General features: G+C 33.9%; 2 protein-coding genes across 7 annotated transcripts; one reads left to right on the top strand and one right to left on the bottom strand.

Annotated features, from left to right (window-relative positions):
• Positions 1-1,309: 1,309 nt before the first annotated feature.
• On the top strand, positions 1,310-5,704 carry LOC105636013 (Phosphoglycerate mutase family protein). Of its 6 annotated transcripts, none has more exons than XM_089723312.1 (10): positions 1,310-1,565; positions 2,133-2,194; positions 2,349-2,456; positions 2,599-2,678; positions 3,610-3,784; positions 4,186-4,260; positions 4,410-4,498; positions 4,798-4,917; positions 5,260-5,304; positions 5,388-5,704. In XM_089723312.1, the coding sequence occupies exons 1-10, from the start codon at positions 1,412-1,414 to the stop codon at positions 5,491-5,493; spliced, it is 1,014 nt and encodes a 337-aa protein (XP_089579438.1). In that variant the 5' UTR covers positions 1,310-1,411; the 3' UTR covers positions 5,494-5,704. The 6 variants fall into 6 exon arrangements, with proteins under 6 accessions (XP_089579438.1, XP_089579437.1, XP_012074566.2 ...); XM_089723311.1 differs by having other exon boundaries at positions 1,316-1,565; positions 2,127-2,194; XM_012219176.4 differs by having other exon boundaries at positions 1,338-1,565; positions 2,127-2,194; positions 3,622-3,784.
• Positions 5,705-5,992: 288 nt separating this feature from the next.
• Positions 5,993-15,596, bottom strand: FAAH (fatty acid amide hydrolase). Its single transcript, XM_012219177.4, has 21 exons — positions 15,426-15,596; positions 15,186-15,265; positions 14,938-15,047; positions 14,600-14,660; positions 14,055-14,245; positions 13,845-13,974; positions 13,662-13,739; positions 13,420-13,567; positions 13,110-13,222; positions 12,944-13,019; positions 12,734-12,805; positions 12,262-12,313; positions 11,839-11,919; positions 11,663-11,746; positions 11,430-11,533; positions 11,170-11,262; positions 8,101-8,169; positions 7,575-7,639; positions 7,079-7,140; positions 6,401-6,496; positions 5,993-6,314 (listed from the first exon to the last, which is right to left on the bottom strand). Exons 2-21 carry the CDS (start codon positions 15,262-15,264, stop codon positions 6,252-6,254), a joined length of 1,827 nt encoding a protein of 608 aa, XP_012074567.1. The 5' UTR covers position 15,265; positions 15,426-15,596; the 3' UTR covers positions 5,993-6,251.
• Positions 15,597-15,947: the final 351 nt, after the last annotated feature.

Genomic DNA, 15,947 nt, shown 5'->3' with positions numbered 1-15,947 from the left:
GTTCTTATTTTCTCGCTTCTATCTTCACTTTCCTTCATTTTCTTGGTTACCAATCAATTTAGTTTTACATGAGCTCCAGATGTAGCAATTGGATTATGACTTAAGAGAAATTAATTTTTTTCATAGCTGGCTGCTGCCATTTTTCTTTCTTAGCTGCTTTGGTAATCTTTGGTCAAATGAACTAACGAAGGAATATCAATTGCCAAACTACTTTTAATACTTTTTATTGTACAAAATCAATTATTATAGAGCTAAGACTTTTTTTTTCAATATTTATAAAGAGTAAATATTTAATATCTAAATCCATTATTTATTAAGAGAGCGAGATTCGAACCAGATATATTGTCAGAGTAAATATATATTGACCAATAAACTACGTAGACTTTGCATGCAAATAATCAAATTATTGGAATTAAATATAATTGCCAATTTAGCAAATTTTAATTAATGGATCAATACAAGGGTAATAAAATAATCCATTTTTAGTTATAATATAAGATTAATAGGCTGTAAAAATAGTAAATATTTTTATTATTGTAAAATAATATGGGGATATAAATCAAATGACCTAATTTACCTCTAGCCATTGATTTTTTTTTTTTTTTAATACATACACATGACTGGAATCACATCAGAAGTTCTTATAGAAGTTTCCTTCAAAAAAAGAAAATTCTTAAAAAAGTTTACACAACCACCAACCCGTTGTCTTTTCTTTGTCCATAGAATATAGAATTAATTAATAACGTACCCCAAGTTGCCCTTTATTTTTTTTTTTGTTCTTTAAATTACCTTCCTTTCACGTCATCAAGATGCTGAAGAGTTCTCACCCAAAAATTGGGGGAGAATTTGTCCATTCAGGTAAATTTTTAATTTAGAATTTTTATAAAATTAAATAAATATTAAAGAGTTAATTACAAATTAAATCCGTTTGATGGAATTTCTAGTGGTTTAATTTCAATTGTTTTACTAAAATTTTCTAGTTTCAATACGAAAATCAAAATTTTAATTTAAATAAATATATGACTACGCAATATATTTTTCTTCTCTTAACTTTCTAAATTTTCACTTCAATCATTTTTTGTCAATTTTTTTATTTATACATGTGTTCTCTTTTTTCCTCGGTCTATATGACTCTGACTGTATCTAATTAAGCACTGCACAGCTTATAAAAGGAGCCTGACAATTTTCATAACAGGATTATATGCAAATAATAAATATATATCTCCATAGAAGGAATTCTGAGAGAGAGTCAAGGAAGGTGAATTTAATTTTAAGTATCATCCTTCCAATTTCCATCACCATAACCATTATTAACTGAAATTAAGCCAATTTTTGAATTATCCCATACACTTCACAGTTTACAGTCCCTCATCCTTGATATACAAATACAAAATAACCACAAAAAGGCAAAATGACTATTTTCACTTGCAACTTTATCACTTCAATTAATTACAAACCATTTCTCTGTCACATTCCCACTCCACTTCTCTGGCTGCTACTGTTCCTGCCACTAGGTCACAATTCGAGCCAACCTCCACATCTTCCTGACTCTTCTTCTTTTCCAGGTAACAGTACAATTCATCTCTTAAATCCTTAACTTTTGAAACATACGTTTATGTATAAGCAAAATGTTTTCTTGACTGTGCATTCATGTTTATCTGTTGCTTTGGTTTGTTCCCCTGTCTTTTCCCTTTCTGGGTATTTGGGTTTTGTGGTTTTTAGCTATTAGCATCTGATCATATCTGCTTCTGTCTTTGATTTTACTGGGATGTGCTTTATGTTTAGTGGTTAGTTCTCTCTTGGATTGATTTTGTAGATTTGATTAAGCTGATCAATTTTATGTAAGAGAAAGAGATCTGTAACTGTAATTAGAGTGCCATCTGGGAAACTGCAAATGGACTGAGATGGAAATTTGAAATACTTTTAAGAATTAGAATTTAAATTATTTACTATTTCAAATTTCTATAATTTCTATTGTAGACACTTGATGATTGTAAATTTGCTTGTATTTTCTCTTGTTTTTCTAAAAGCTGATTCTTTTGTTGATGTAATTACACTAGTTCTTAATTTCTTTGCCTTTTACAAACCATGTCTTCTATTTGAAAGCTAATGCTTGTCGGGTTCAGTCGCAGATATGGATGGTTGTCCAGGTCCGAGTTTGTTTCCATTGCACCGCTGCAAAACTATTCACCTGGTTGGTATTAAATTTGTTTTTCAAATTATTTTCTGTGTCCATTGTAAATATGAAGCCGCTACATATTTGGTCTGAAGGATGTCCAAGATTGCCTTCTTTCTTGGCTTTTGCTCGCAAATCAACACATTCTGGTCTTATAAAACCATACATCCAGGTGAGGCATGCACAAGGGATGCACAATGTAGAGGGAGATAAGAACTTCAAAGCATACTTGTCTCCCGAATATTTTGATGCACAACTTACTCAACTGGGTTGGCAGCAGGTAAGACAAAAGCCTTTCGCATTTGCTTATGCAAAATGTTTTATGAATGAAAAGCTCAGTTGGTGTTCCTATTCCAGCCAAGAGCAGAGTTCTGGACTCGCTACAGGCGAAATCTGATGCAATTCCTTTTCTGATTCCGTAGGTTGATCATTTGCGTAAGCATGTCCGCGCATGTGGGCTATCCAAGAAGATTGACTTGGTTATCACGTCTCCTTTGCTAAGGTTCTTAAGTTGGCATCTTATGCTCCTATTGATTGCATTTTTTGTTAAATTTTCATTCCTTAAACAGCATAGGCAGGGGCGGATCTTCATGGTTAGTTAACATGTCTTCTGATTAGCATAAATTCAACATTTTGTTAAGTTCAAGTCTTGAAATTTCATATTGTATTGGAAGAAAGAAGTCTTATTGCTCTTAATGCAGCAAAAGTTATGTAATTGCATTGGTCTAGAAATTTCTATTATGTTACTTTGGATATATGGAATTTTTATTAATGATAAATGCCATTTGTTTCTTGTCAAATTCAAATGTTTATATATTCCTAGTTTTGTTGTGCTTTTACTGTTTAATGAGATCAGGCATTTGCATACTTGTATCCAGCTAAAAGCAATATACATCTCTATTTATTACTTGTATTCCACTTAGTGGAACACATTCAATTGATGCCATTGCTTTTTAATGCATGCAAGTGCACAAACAGCATTTCCACTGATACATATTGTTTTGATTGTTGGTCATTCACCTCTAATTTATCTGGCTATAAATATTCAGCCACTCTGATGATAGACTGCATTGCAATGTGAGACTTAATTTGACATCTTTTATCTCATGAAAAAATTCCCAATTTCTTGTCTTTGTTTGATTTATTTATGCTTCTGACAGTTTTCTGAATTTCATCATAAATTCAAAGTGGCGACTTTATAATTGATATAATCATGCTAAACAAGGCTGTTTAACACTTTGTTAGTTAGTTATGTTTGGCCAAAATGCCTGGAGTTTACATCATATTGATTTTTATGATTGTTCACTTGAAACACAAATCCATTTCAAAAACACACTGATCCAAATTGGTGATTGGAAAATTTATTTTGTTCATATTTGATTGAATGCTCTAAAAAACTTTTGTAAGATGTTCTGTCTCTAAGCAATGATCAGTATGACTTTTAGGACATTGCAAACAGCTGTTGGAGTCTTCGGTGGTGAGGGCTATACAGATAGGGTGGATGCACTGCCGCTGATGGTGGCAAATGCTGGAAACAGTGGTCGACCTGCAATTTCAAGCCTCAATTCCCCACCTTTCATTGCTGTAGAACTTTGTCGAGAACATATTGTACGTCTTCTATACGTTTTTTTTTTTTTTTTTCCCCATGTAATTTTAAGGAGCATTTTAACAAATTTCTAAATTGCTTCATAATTTAGTTCTAGTCCAGGATAAACCTTTCGATCATCCTGGGAAATTAAGAATTTTTTCATCGAGTTTTAAGTTTCTTTACTGTATCTAAAGGAAATAGTTATAGACAAAAAATTGGAGGTTGACCTTGATCTCAATCCGTTTATCTTTATGCATAAAAGTTCTCATTGGCTCCTTTTTTTAATCATAATGGTTTCCTTCTCTCTCTCACGTCTCTCAGTGAGGGAAATGTTATAATACATTGGTAACATTAATTCTTGCCTTTGGATTCCAGAAACAGAGTCTTTCTTAGTTATCTTACATGTCATATTGGTTTGCAGGGTGTGCATCCTTGTGACAAGAGGCGAAACATCAGCGACTATCAATTTCTTTTCCCTGCAATTGATTTTTCATTGGCAAGTACTTGGATACTTGAAATAAGTTATGAACTCTAAAACGATACTATCTTTGGCAGTGGCAGTAGCTGTGGCTGCTCCAAGTCAGGCTAAACCGTAGTTACCGTCTAGTTTATCCTGGTAAATGATCTTTTTAAGTTGCTTCTCAGATAGAAACTGATGAGGACGTATTGTGGAAGGCCAATGTCAGAGAGACAGTGGAAGAACTTACTGCCAGGGGACTGAAGTTCTTGAGCTGGTAAATGCTTGCCCACATTGATAGAGCTCTAGGTGTTTTCTTTTTTTAAAAAAAATAAAAAATCTCACAACCTTCTAGATTCTCGTCATCACAAGAACGAAGTAAAAGTTTGACATCATTCATAAGTCAATAGTTTTTCAACAGGCGTGTGCAGTCACAAATTTATGTTAATTTTAGATGTAAAACTTATGAATTATACAGCAAACTCTTAACGGTTGAAAAAGAAAAGGTTATATGCACTTACATTTTACTTTTAGGTAAATATTTTGCACCTTGGGACTGAACAATTCAGTTTGCAGGTTGTGGACAAGGAAAGAGAAAGAGATAGCAATAGTTACTCACAGTGGGTTCTTGTCTCATACCTTAAGTGCATTTGGAAATGACTGCAACCCATTGGTGAAAAAAGAAATAAGCACTAGGTAAGTGTCTGCGAGGGGAAAGCTACTCCCGTTGTATCAACTGTTAGCTTCTCAGCGGCCAAAGCATTCTTCATATTTTGTTTTTAAGATTTACTGACTAGAATTTACTCCCTTCTTTCAGTATACTTCACCAAAATTGGATTGGTAAATTTTTTTTTTTCTATTCCAGTTTGGGGCTGAAAAGGGGAAGGGCCTTTTTTTCTATTCTTTTCTTTTTCCCCAATAATGCTTGTGCTGAAAGCCCTAATGCTATTTTTTCCTTTATCACTAATATTATAAGTTCAATTGTGTTTTTGGTCTACCTATCATGAAGCTGCAAATACTTATTGCATTTACTTGCAGATTCGCGAACTGTGAGCTTCGATCCATGGTCATTGTTGACAGAAGGTTAGTTTGTAAGCTTTCATAAAACATATAGAGCATTCCTGTTGACTAGTTCCTGATTTTCAAAAACCTGATTCTTCTTTCAGTATGATTGGATCTGATCCCCCAACAACCAACTATCCTGGAAAGATTCCTTATGGACCAGATCTCCCTAGCGATGTTCCGGAGGAAGATGGACCCAAAACAAAATGAAGGGATTGAAATTGATTTGAGCATTCAAAATTTTATCATTGGCATTCTTGGAAAACTATGGCTACTGTACGCTTCAATATTTTACATACATTCACAACCCAGATGCACTCCTAAACAGAATTGTGCCAATTAGATCAAATATAAACAGCATGTTTGACAAGAAAACTGGGAGAAATTCTGAACTGACATGATGCCGTGAAGTTTGAACTTATTAAGGCTGTTTTTTTTTTTTTTTTCCGGTTTTCCGTATTTTTCACGTCTCCTCCCAACCTCAATATCATGAGAATTTGAACATGGGAACTCTTAAAGAAAATTAATTTTCACCTTTGGAGTTTGCTGTTAAATCAGTTTACTGTTTAGACCAATGACCACGAATACCTTTTAAGGCCAAATATTCTTTTCTACCATGATGCAATATGCATCATGATATTACGACACACACATTTTTCTGCTACCACTTCTCATTGTAAGTTATAGATATTCAAGACACCATGAAAGATAGTATCATGTTCTAAAATTTTACCAAGATGTTACTCCAAGGTGCCTCTGTGTTACCACCAATCTTTTAACGTCTCTGCTGCTCAGAATATCAAACATTACAGGACAAATTGTTAGCAAGTTATTGTCAAATTGAGTAGAAAATGATGAGAAATGATTAGTACCCATTTATGAAGCTTGATTACAAATTTTTATGTTTCAAACATTAAAAGTTAAGCCAGATTTCCCGAAGGGGTTTCAGGTAAGCCACATAGAATGCTTCATTTTTTCTTCAAAACATCATAAAATGATGCAGGCTGCTTCTTAGGCTTTGAACATAATTCCTGATAACACAAAATGATTGTTTTATGCAACTGAAGTACCAGTCCTAAAATATATAGCATTTTCCTTCTAGGTGAAGGAATCATACCTCTACTGCAGAAGCTAAACGCAAAATTGTTGCTTCCGCCCATGGACGACCGATTATTTGCAAACCTATAGGAAGCCCTTGTTTATCATAACCAACCTGAAAATCAAACACCAAAACTTGAGTAAACTAGAACATCTGCTTTAAAATAAAAAATTAGTGGTCGTGTCAAGTGGTTAGGAAAGGAGAAAAGTTTCAGTATTGCATTGGGAAACAGGAACTATAAGCATGGACATAGCAACCATAACATCCTTTTTAGCACATGCACTTCTTCTCCATCAACTAACCTACTGTCTCCTTCCTTTATAGGAATAAGTCCACTTGCATCTCCTCAAGTAAATCTGTTAACGCTTTAAATTTCTTCCTCCTCTTCCACCCCTCCCCCCTCCTCTTTCCCTCCTTTTTAAAGCAAGCTAAACCATAAAGATTTCACCATAGAGAAATGAACATTTTATCCACTAGAACTAGCATTTGTTGAACTTGGACAATCTGAACTTAGATCGGTTATTCAGTTGTTTCTTTAACATTGTATCTCTAGAGTAGCAGAAAGGAAATTTCTCTAACCACAAAAATGGTACTTGCAAGTTTTCGCAAGAGATTAGTTGCCAAGTCAAATGATAGATAGACATTAGGTGAGGCATGTGATGCTGAATATTTACAAGAAAGCTAACCATGACTTACAGGAACAGAAATGGCAGGAAGACCAAGAAGATTCGCTGCAACAACAAATCGCATGAGATAACCTGAAACCAAGGAAGAGAAACATAAGAATTGTATGACTTCTCAAAAGATGCCATAATAAAGTACCTGTAATGTACAATAATATTAAGAACATACACTTAACATACTAATGACGGAAGAATCAAACCGTTATCTGCCTATTTGGCTGAAGAGGATGTTGATATATCTGTCATTAGATTTTTATTCCATTTGTACATTGAATCTGGCTACCAGAATCATGTGTTTAAGGAAAATTTCCCGATTTCTTTCTGAGAAAAAACTATACCCAATGGAACTTGAACCAAATTCAGTTTCCTAGAATCTATCCATGGCATGGTTTCAGAAGCACAGAATTGAGGCTTGAAAGAAACCCAAGCCTCAAATTTATAGTCATCCTATCATAAAAAGCATCTGCACATCAGTATAGTGTACAAGCTTATGAAAGATGAGCACAAACCTGTAACCTGCATATCAGTCTCCCCATACTTAAGAGAGCTAGGAGGTATTTTGGGTGCTGTCATGCTGTCATTCACGCACAAATAAAAGAGAAAGGAAGAGGATAGCAAAATATTAGTTAAAACTTTACACTGAGATTCCTCTAATAACGATTAGAAGCAACTTTTTCCTATAAAATTGAATTTGAAGTAATAACTCAAATTTTCAAATGAGAAAAGCATTTTAGAAGAAAATTATATATATATATATATATATATAAGAAATTAATCTGTAATGGCCAATAAATCACATAAAGCACTAGATTTATAGTTGTATATCATATCATATCCATAAAATATGATTCACTTTCAAATGCCTCGGCAAGTGTCAATTTTTCAGGAAAAAAAAAAAAAAACTCATATTATAAGGAAAAACTATGAAAATTGTAATTAAAAGCAGTCTCTGTCAAGTTCAATCAATGTTGTCCCGGATTGTGATTTCATTAACAGGAGCACAGAAAACTCTGAAAACAGTCAAGATTACATTACCCAGTTGTTGGCGTGACTATGACATCAACTTTTTTAAAAATCTCCATGTGATGGTACATTACTCTTCGCCTGAAACAAAATGGATTTAATGAAAAAGAAAGAAATACATCCTACAACAGAAAATTACTTTTTAGCTGAGCATCTCCGAAATACATCCCTTTAAACAACAATAAGGATATGGTAACTTGATAATGTAAACAATTTTTTTCCTGAATGAATATCATAAACTACATTAACATAGAACTAACACTACCAAGTTTCCGATGTCACTTGTTTATCAAATGTATAACTATTCAATTCATTGAGTAAATCTTGAAATAAAACATACCAAATGGTTATTTGGAATTTCAAAACTATGGATTTGGTGACATCATGCACACCCTCATCTTTTGCAGACCATAACATAGAAATAAAATTATTTTCATTTTCCATAAGACCATCCGGGCAATTTAGATATGAGTTCCTCAGGTCCCCTTTTAAATCTCTCCTACCAATAATTGGTTAGGTCATCTTCATTCACAGATGAAAGAATATGTTACGGTCCCAAATTTGGATCTAGTTATGGGTCTTTGAATTAGGGGAATCGGGTTTGAGATGGGTATCTTAGAAGGAGTTTTCTTCCTTCTATCAATGGTGACAGACTTAGAGAGAATCTGCAATCTCCTAGAGCTCATTAAGAGAGAACTCTACAATCTCTGAGTTTTAGGAACTCAAAACCTTTTCATAAAATTCTGCTTACATTTTTCCTGATATAACAGCCTTTTAAACAACTAAATGTAAAGCTAAAACTACCCACTACCCACTAATAACTACCCATTACAATAAGTTAACCACCCCACTAATAGCCACTAACAAAGAAACTGAAAATAACATGATAAAAAACTGAATAACTAAATAAAAACACCGTAAATAGCAGTAAAACTACCCTAAGTCAAGCAGCGCCATAACATTACACCCCTCCTCGAAAAAGCGCTTGTCCTCAAGCGCAAAGGATGGATGACATGCAATCTTCAACTTATGAAAATGTGATGCAAACAAAATCCTTATTACCCTCTATTATTCTGCAAATAAGGAGCTGTTTATTGTGCTTCTATATTTAATTAATATGCCTGGATCAAATGGCTCCTCTAATGTTTCCTCTATGTCATTCTCGAATTGCTTCTTCCCACTCCCTTCCCATTTAGAAGCTGCCAAATCACAAGCAAGACCCCCTAATTGTGCTAACAATTGATGTTTGATTATTTCTTTCTTTTGCTCCGCTCTATCTTCTGTACACACAACTATTGAGACTTGAAACATTTGCTGGAAAACTATTCGCTCTGCGGCAGTTTTAGGTTGTTCCAATCTTGCCAACTTTCGTAAATTATTACTCCTCATAGGTGGTCCAAGAACCTCCAACTCTGTGAATTTCGAAACAGTTGTAGTGCCCCTAGGAGATTCTAGACAGGCTGAACCTATTGGACCCTTTGCTTTTGGTGCTTGACTTTCAGCAATTGAAGAAGTCAGCCCCTTCTTTATGGATTCCAAGTCAAAAGACATGGCATCCAATTTGGCATGAAGTTGTTCAACCTTCTCATTATAGGTCTGATTGGCCTGCTGCTCAGATAAGAGTAAATTGAAGAGTTTGGTAAGCTGGTCTTGAACAGATTCGCCCATAACTGTTGGCTCTGATACCAATTTGTTATGGTCCCAAATTTGGATCTAGTTATGGGTCTTTGAATTAGGGGAATCGGGTTTGAGATGGGTATCTTAGAAGGAGTTTTCTTCCTTCTATCAATGGTGACAGACTTAGAGAGAATCTGCAATCTCCTAGAGCTCATTAAGAGAGAACTCTACAATCTCTGAGTTTTAGGAACTCAAAACCTTTTCATAAAATTCTGCTTACATTTTTCCTGATATAACAGCCTTTTAAACAACTAAATGTAAAGCTAAAACTACCCACTACCCACTAATAACTACCCATTACAATAAGTTACTTGCTTAACCACCCCACTAATAGCCACTAACAAAGAAACTGAAAATAACATGATAAAAAACTGAATAACTAAATAAAAACACCGTAAATAGCAGTAAAACTACCCTAAGTCAAGCAGCGCCATAACAGAATATCAATGGAGTGAAAACAAACTAAAACACCCCAATTACATCAGGCACAAATACTTTGAATCATCATTTATTTGTGAATTCTACAGGTGAAAACAAACAATATGAGAAAACGAAAGGTAGACACCCTGTATGTAAAGCAAATTCATCATTTATGTGGGCAAGCAATTCTCGATTCCAATTCAAAATTAAGACCTTTCTGGGAATATATGAATACCAACGTAATATGCCTGCATCCTGGACAAGCTTTGCAATTTAAGCTATCAGTCCAAGCGGTCCTATTATGTGATTCAGGAACCATCATTTGTCACAAAGCAAATTTAATTCCCGTTCACTCAACAAATTTGGTTAATGTTCTTAATTTGACATCTAATTCTCTTTGATGTAGTGGTCTAGAGTTTGAGTCTATTCTTTCAAGAATACCATAGATACTGAAGAGTTTGTATTTATCCTACCACTTATATCAGAATTGGTTCCATGTGTTGATACTATTTTCAAACTAATCAAGAAAAGGAATTTTTTTTTTTTTTTTTCAATGGCTTGGAACGCTAACATGCCCAGGAAAAGAGAGTCATTCCAAACAAGTAAGCAAAAGGGTTTACATGTTCTAATAAGATTCCACTAATTACATAAAACTTCTGATAAATGTAAGTCCTTTAGAAACTTAAAGCTATAAAAAGAAAATTTCAATCATATGAACAGCCTGTGCTTTTCAAAACTCTATTAAACAACAACAATAACCAAGCCTTAGTCCCAAACTAGTTGGAATCGGCTATATGAATCCTTTGTTTCAAATATCCACTCTGATCAGGTAAAAAACAATGCAAAGCAAATTATAGGTCAGAAAAAAAAATTGAAATACTTTTTGTAAACAATTTTGGAAAGGAATTTTAAAATCATTTGATATATTCAAAACTCTATTGCAAATGAAAATTATAAACATATACTTAGGTTATCTAGTCTCACCTAAGACACTGTGCAGCGACATAATCTGCTGCACTGAATGATCGAAACAGTACAACACTAGTACGTGTATCATATGTCAACCTCTCACCTTTCCTGCAAAGGGATAAGAAAGAACATGACATAATTCAATATTCATTTCATCAATAAACCAATGATAATAACAATCTTAAGTAGTATTCACAGAAGATGATAAGATAGTGTTAGACAGTAGTCTTGATCTATTTATGTACTACTCCCCAAAAAAAGGGAAGGAAACATACCCATCCTCAATGTCATGGTTTAATGAGCATAGCGTTTCAGATCCAATTGAAACAAGATGAGCAGCGCGCATCTCTTCAAGCTCAGGTACAACAATTTCTACCATCTTTAATCATATGAGGTTAATTTTTCAGTCAGTATAACAAGAGATGCTAATTTGGACACCTTATTTTATTAAAGAACGAAACAAATTGTAAAACAGTAATGAAGCACATTGTGGTTGAGGAAGACTTACTTCACACCCATGTGTTTTACACAGAAGGTTAAGGATATCCTCACATTTATCAGAGACATCAGTTGAGTGTACGTCATTGAACCACTGCAGGATATTTATCATTTCTTAAAAGTTATAACTTAATTACTAAAATGGTGACTTTGATTGACATTTGGTAGTAAAAAAGGGGTGATTACCGGAGAATACTTTCCTAGTCGCAATGATCCCAAAACATCTGTACTTTCATATGATGACAAATTAGGCAAACAAGGAAGAGACTACACAAAAAAAATGTAAAAAAAATATAAGGATAGCCAGAAAAATAAAACCTAACAAGTCGCAAGAACTCATGACCTAACTAGCTTAGAATGTCTAAATATGCCAAAACAAAAAAAGAAGATTCAAGTACAACTATAGTTGCAACTAGATAATTGGAAATATCAGATCCCATTACGAGCAATAGTAAATTTGTATTATTCACTTGAAAAAAAACCCTTAATGCTAACAAAAGACTAAATTATCAGAGTGGCCAATTAACTCAAGCTTCCAAAAGATAAGAGAGAAAATTTTTGTATTAATTTGTAATTGTTTTACATAAATGACAAAGTTTGTGAAGTTACCGAGTGCAGGCTGATTCTATCTGCTGGAGAAGAGCCCAACATTGCAGCATACCTAAAGAATTAACAGGATGCAAAGTGACCAACATTTTATACAAAGTAATTACTGAAACTCAAGTATTCAATCTGTCATCGAGGAAGACATTCTACGGCTCTTAAGCATTAACTAATACATGGACCTCATGACCCGCAAATCACAAATGACAACAAAGTGCAACTATGTTGCTTTTCTCTTTCTCCTTGTCTTTTGTTTAGGAGAGGAGGGATGAGAGTGGGGCCCATAACCATCCTCTAGTGAAGCATGACATAGTGAACAAGATCAGAAATTGCTCCATTTAAAAAATACAGTGACCATCAATGGAAGCACATTGTCAAATTTTCATGACAGTGATACCAGTTCCAATAGAACCTAGACCTGTGCTGTAACTTCTAATAAAGATTTTGGTAGCTGCTATAACAAGCTTGAAATACTTACACTAGCATCACATCCTCCACTGAAGATGCAATTGGTCCAATAATTTCAACAGTCCCAGAATCGCAAATTGAACTATGTCAAGATGGCACCAAGAAAAAGAGTAGTATAAGAAATTGCTACAGCCTAAAAACTATAGCTTGAGAATAAAAAGTTTCAGAATAGAAATGTAAGCGGTAAGCATGAAAATTCAGTACTAATTAACAATCTTACCCTCCCATATCTGTCCGTCCATAAGTTGTTTTCAAGCCAACTACACCACAAAGGGAAGAAGGTATCCTGACTGAACCTGTCTTTTCACCATTAAATTAACATAAAAAATTAATATATCACATGCAATAACCTATGAGTTGGACATAAAATATTAAACTTGAACAACCTCCACCATCTGTTCCCAAGGCAGCAGAACATAGTCCAGAAGCTACAATTGCTGCTGGGCCTGATGAAGATCCACCTGTGTACCTTTCCATGTCATGAGGGTTTCTTGTTGTTCTGCAATTAAATGTGACTGTTTAAGGACTAAAACAAGAAAAATATATATCATAATAGTCATGCAGTAAAGCTAAGTATATATATATATATATATATATATATATATATAAGCAGGATCCACAATGATGTCTTGTTGACATTAATATCGATGTTTTAATAACCACTATCCCATAGTTGGTCCAATGCAATTAACTGACCCATAATTTGGATTGTTACCAGTCGTCCCCATGCCTAGCTCATGCATATTTGCCTTTCCAACAAATATGACACCACAGCTACGCAATCTAGAAACACAAACTGCATCCCTTTTGACAGAACGAACTTCATGCATCCATGTTGTTGCACCTGTTATCATAACGTAGTAGTTTTAACTTTCAAGGCTGTAAGCTTTCGCTATTAACATCCTAAAGAAAACAGGAAGAAAATGAAAAACATGCACCTTTAGATGGATGAGGATAGCAATCTATGTCATCCTTTATTGCCATGAAAATGCCATCCAAAATAGATATTGGATTTCCTGCACCATCACATCAGCTAATCTCAGAAGGTGATTATTGCTGTTTGTCTCTACTATAGATTATCCATAAATTAAAATATATCATCAAATATCATTCAACAATACCTTCCTCAAACCTCTGCGTAGAAGCAGCAGCTTGCTTCCTGACTTCCTCCGCATCAAAAGAAATCAACAAAGGTGTAGGAGGCTTCTTCTTTTTAAATTCTTCTATAACTGAGATGATGTTCTCTGCAACCTACAAGGTAAATGCAAGATCTTTCCCCTGTAAATTAATAGAAAAAGAAACTGACCCTCTAGACAGTAATGGTGACTTACCATGGATGGAGTTACAAGCTTATGTCGATAAGCATGAGCGTAATCACGTATCTTCCAGTACCTGAATGATGGAGCTGAGTCCCCATTCCAGTAACTAGCAGGATCATAATGAGGAAGACACTTCAAGGCTGTTTCTATCCTATCTTCTGGTCTTCCATCATCATCCACAACAATAACACCAGTTTCTGGTTCTGAACTCACAATATACTTACCAAGTCAGCTCCATGTATTAGAACTTTAACTAATAAGGCATGAGTTTATTCAATTTTCCAATGGTGTAATAGTAAAACATTCCACTTTTCCAATACAATTATTAGTTCCATTCCAAGACTCTTTATTGGTCTTGAAATCTTTTAGCAGAAACGAAGAAATTTGCTTGATAATGTTTGAAAATGGCCTTCTTTCGAAGTCTTTATACATTATTTCCCATTTCCTCCCTCCAAGTATCAAAGTAAGATGGCATGCCTGAAAGCATATTTCCATGTATTTGTGTTTGTGTTTCACTTATCTATAGCACAAATTAAGAGAGAAGAATAAGAACAAACCTTGAGGAGGAAATTCAGGTTTAAACATAGGAGCTTCTGGTATCCGAGTGTTTCGCAACATCTGATAGGAATAATTATCAAAAGCATTCTTAGTCAAAACCATCTGTATCATGGCATACAAAATAATGATCCCAACAAAAAAAAAAAAATGAAAGAGAAGAACTCAAAATGAAATTTAAAAAAATAACTGTTCAGTGCAAATGAATCTAAAAGTGTAGAGTTCATTATAAATGATTGAATTTGGTATCCTTATGTTGAATTTCTTAAAATTGAATGTATGAGAGTGAAATTAACATTTTCATTCACAACAAACGTGAAATTCCACACAGAAATCCTACCTCATCCATCTTGTTCTGCTTCCTTAAGTGAGAAATTATCAGAGGACCTATTACTGGAGCCTCAAGTATCTTTACAAACAACTTAAATCCCAATCCAGTCAAATGTGGAGCTATATGTCAAACAAAAAAATAATCAAAATCCAATCTTTTCTCATCTCTCCTTATAATCCTATAATTCACTACAGAAACTTAACACAGTATTATTCATGTACATAAATATAAAAGCATATATAGATCAAGAAAACAACCTTGGATAACATCAGGCTTATACTTGACAGCAGACAAGTCCACCTCCTCAGCAGGCACCATTACACGAGTCTTTCCCATTCTTTAACCCAAAAAAAAAAATTAAGAGACAAACCAAGCAAGCAAATTATCAAACACTTTAGCAACGTGACTAAATGAACATCAATATAAACCGGTGTTTCTGCTAAGAAAAGACCAAAAAGATTGACAATTTTGAGAGAAACTTGGAAATTTTCACAAACCTGAAGACTGGCAGAGAGAGACAAAGAGAGTGTCTGTGTTGGAGATAGAGAAAGATACTGAAAAATGTTGAATTATGATTGTATAGAGAGAAAGAGATAGGCGTTAAATTCCAAGAGAGAAGAGTGTCAATGTGGTAGTTGATAGCTATTTGTTTGTTGGTTGTGACGAATATAATGTTTGCGTTTTAATTGGCCATTTATGATTCGCTTCTTGCCCACTCTAATTACGCTGTAATGCTGTAAGGGGAAAGCTTACCTAAATCGCTTAATCGCGAAATTTATGGATAAAATAATAAAACTAAAAATTTTTATTAAAATAAGATTATTTTTAATTATACATTTAGAAAAAAAAGTCTGAAATACTTTTTATAAAATATTTAATTTCATTAATTTACTCCATAAATAAAGTCATGAACCTGATTTAGACAAATTTTTTGATAAAATTTAAATTGATTCAAAATCGCTGATTTTTTTAAAAAAAAAATTGCATATTTCTCTCAATATACTTTCTAGGAAGTACAA

This window comes from Jatropha curcas, chromosome 6, assembly GCF_041381405.1.
Source record: "Jatropha curcas cultivar XTBG-Jc1 chromosome 6, XTBG_Jcur_1.0, whole genome shotgun sequence".
Lineage (NCBI taxonomy): Eukaryota > Viridiplantae > Streptophyta > Magnoliopsida > Malpighiales > Euphorbiaceae > Jatropha > Jatropha curcas.
This window is presented reverse-complemented; position numbering and strand designations above follow the sequence as displayed.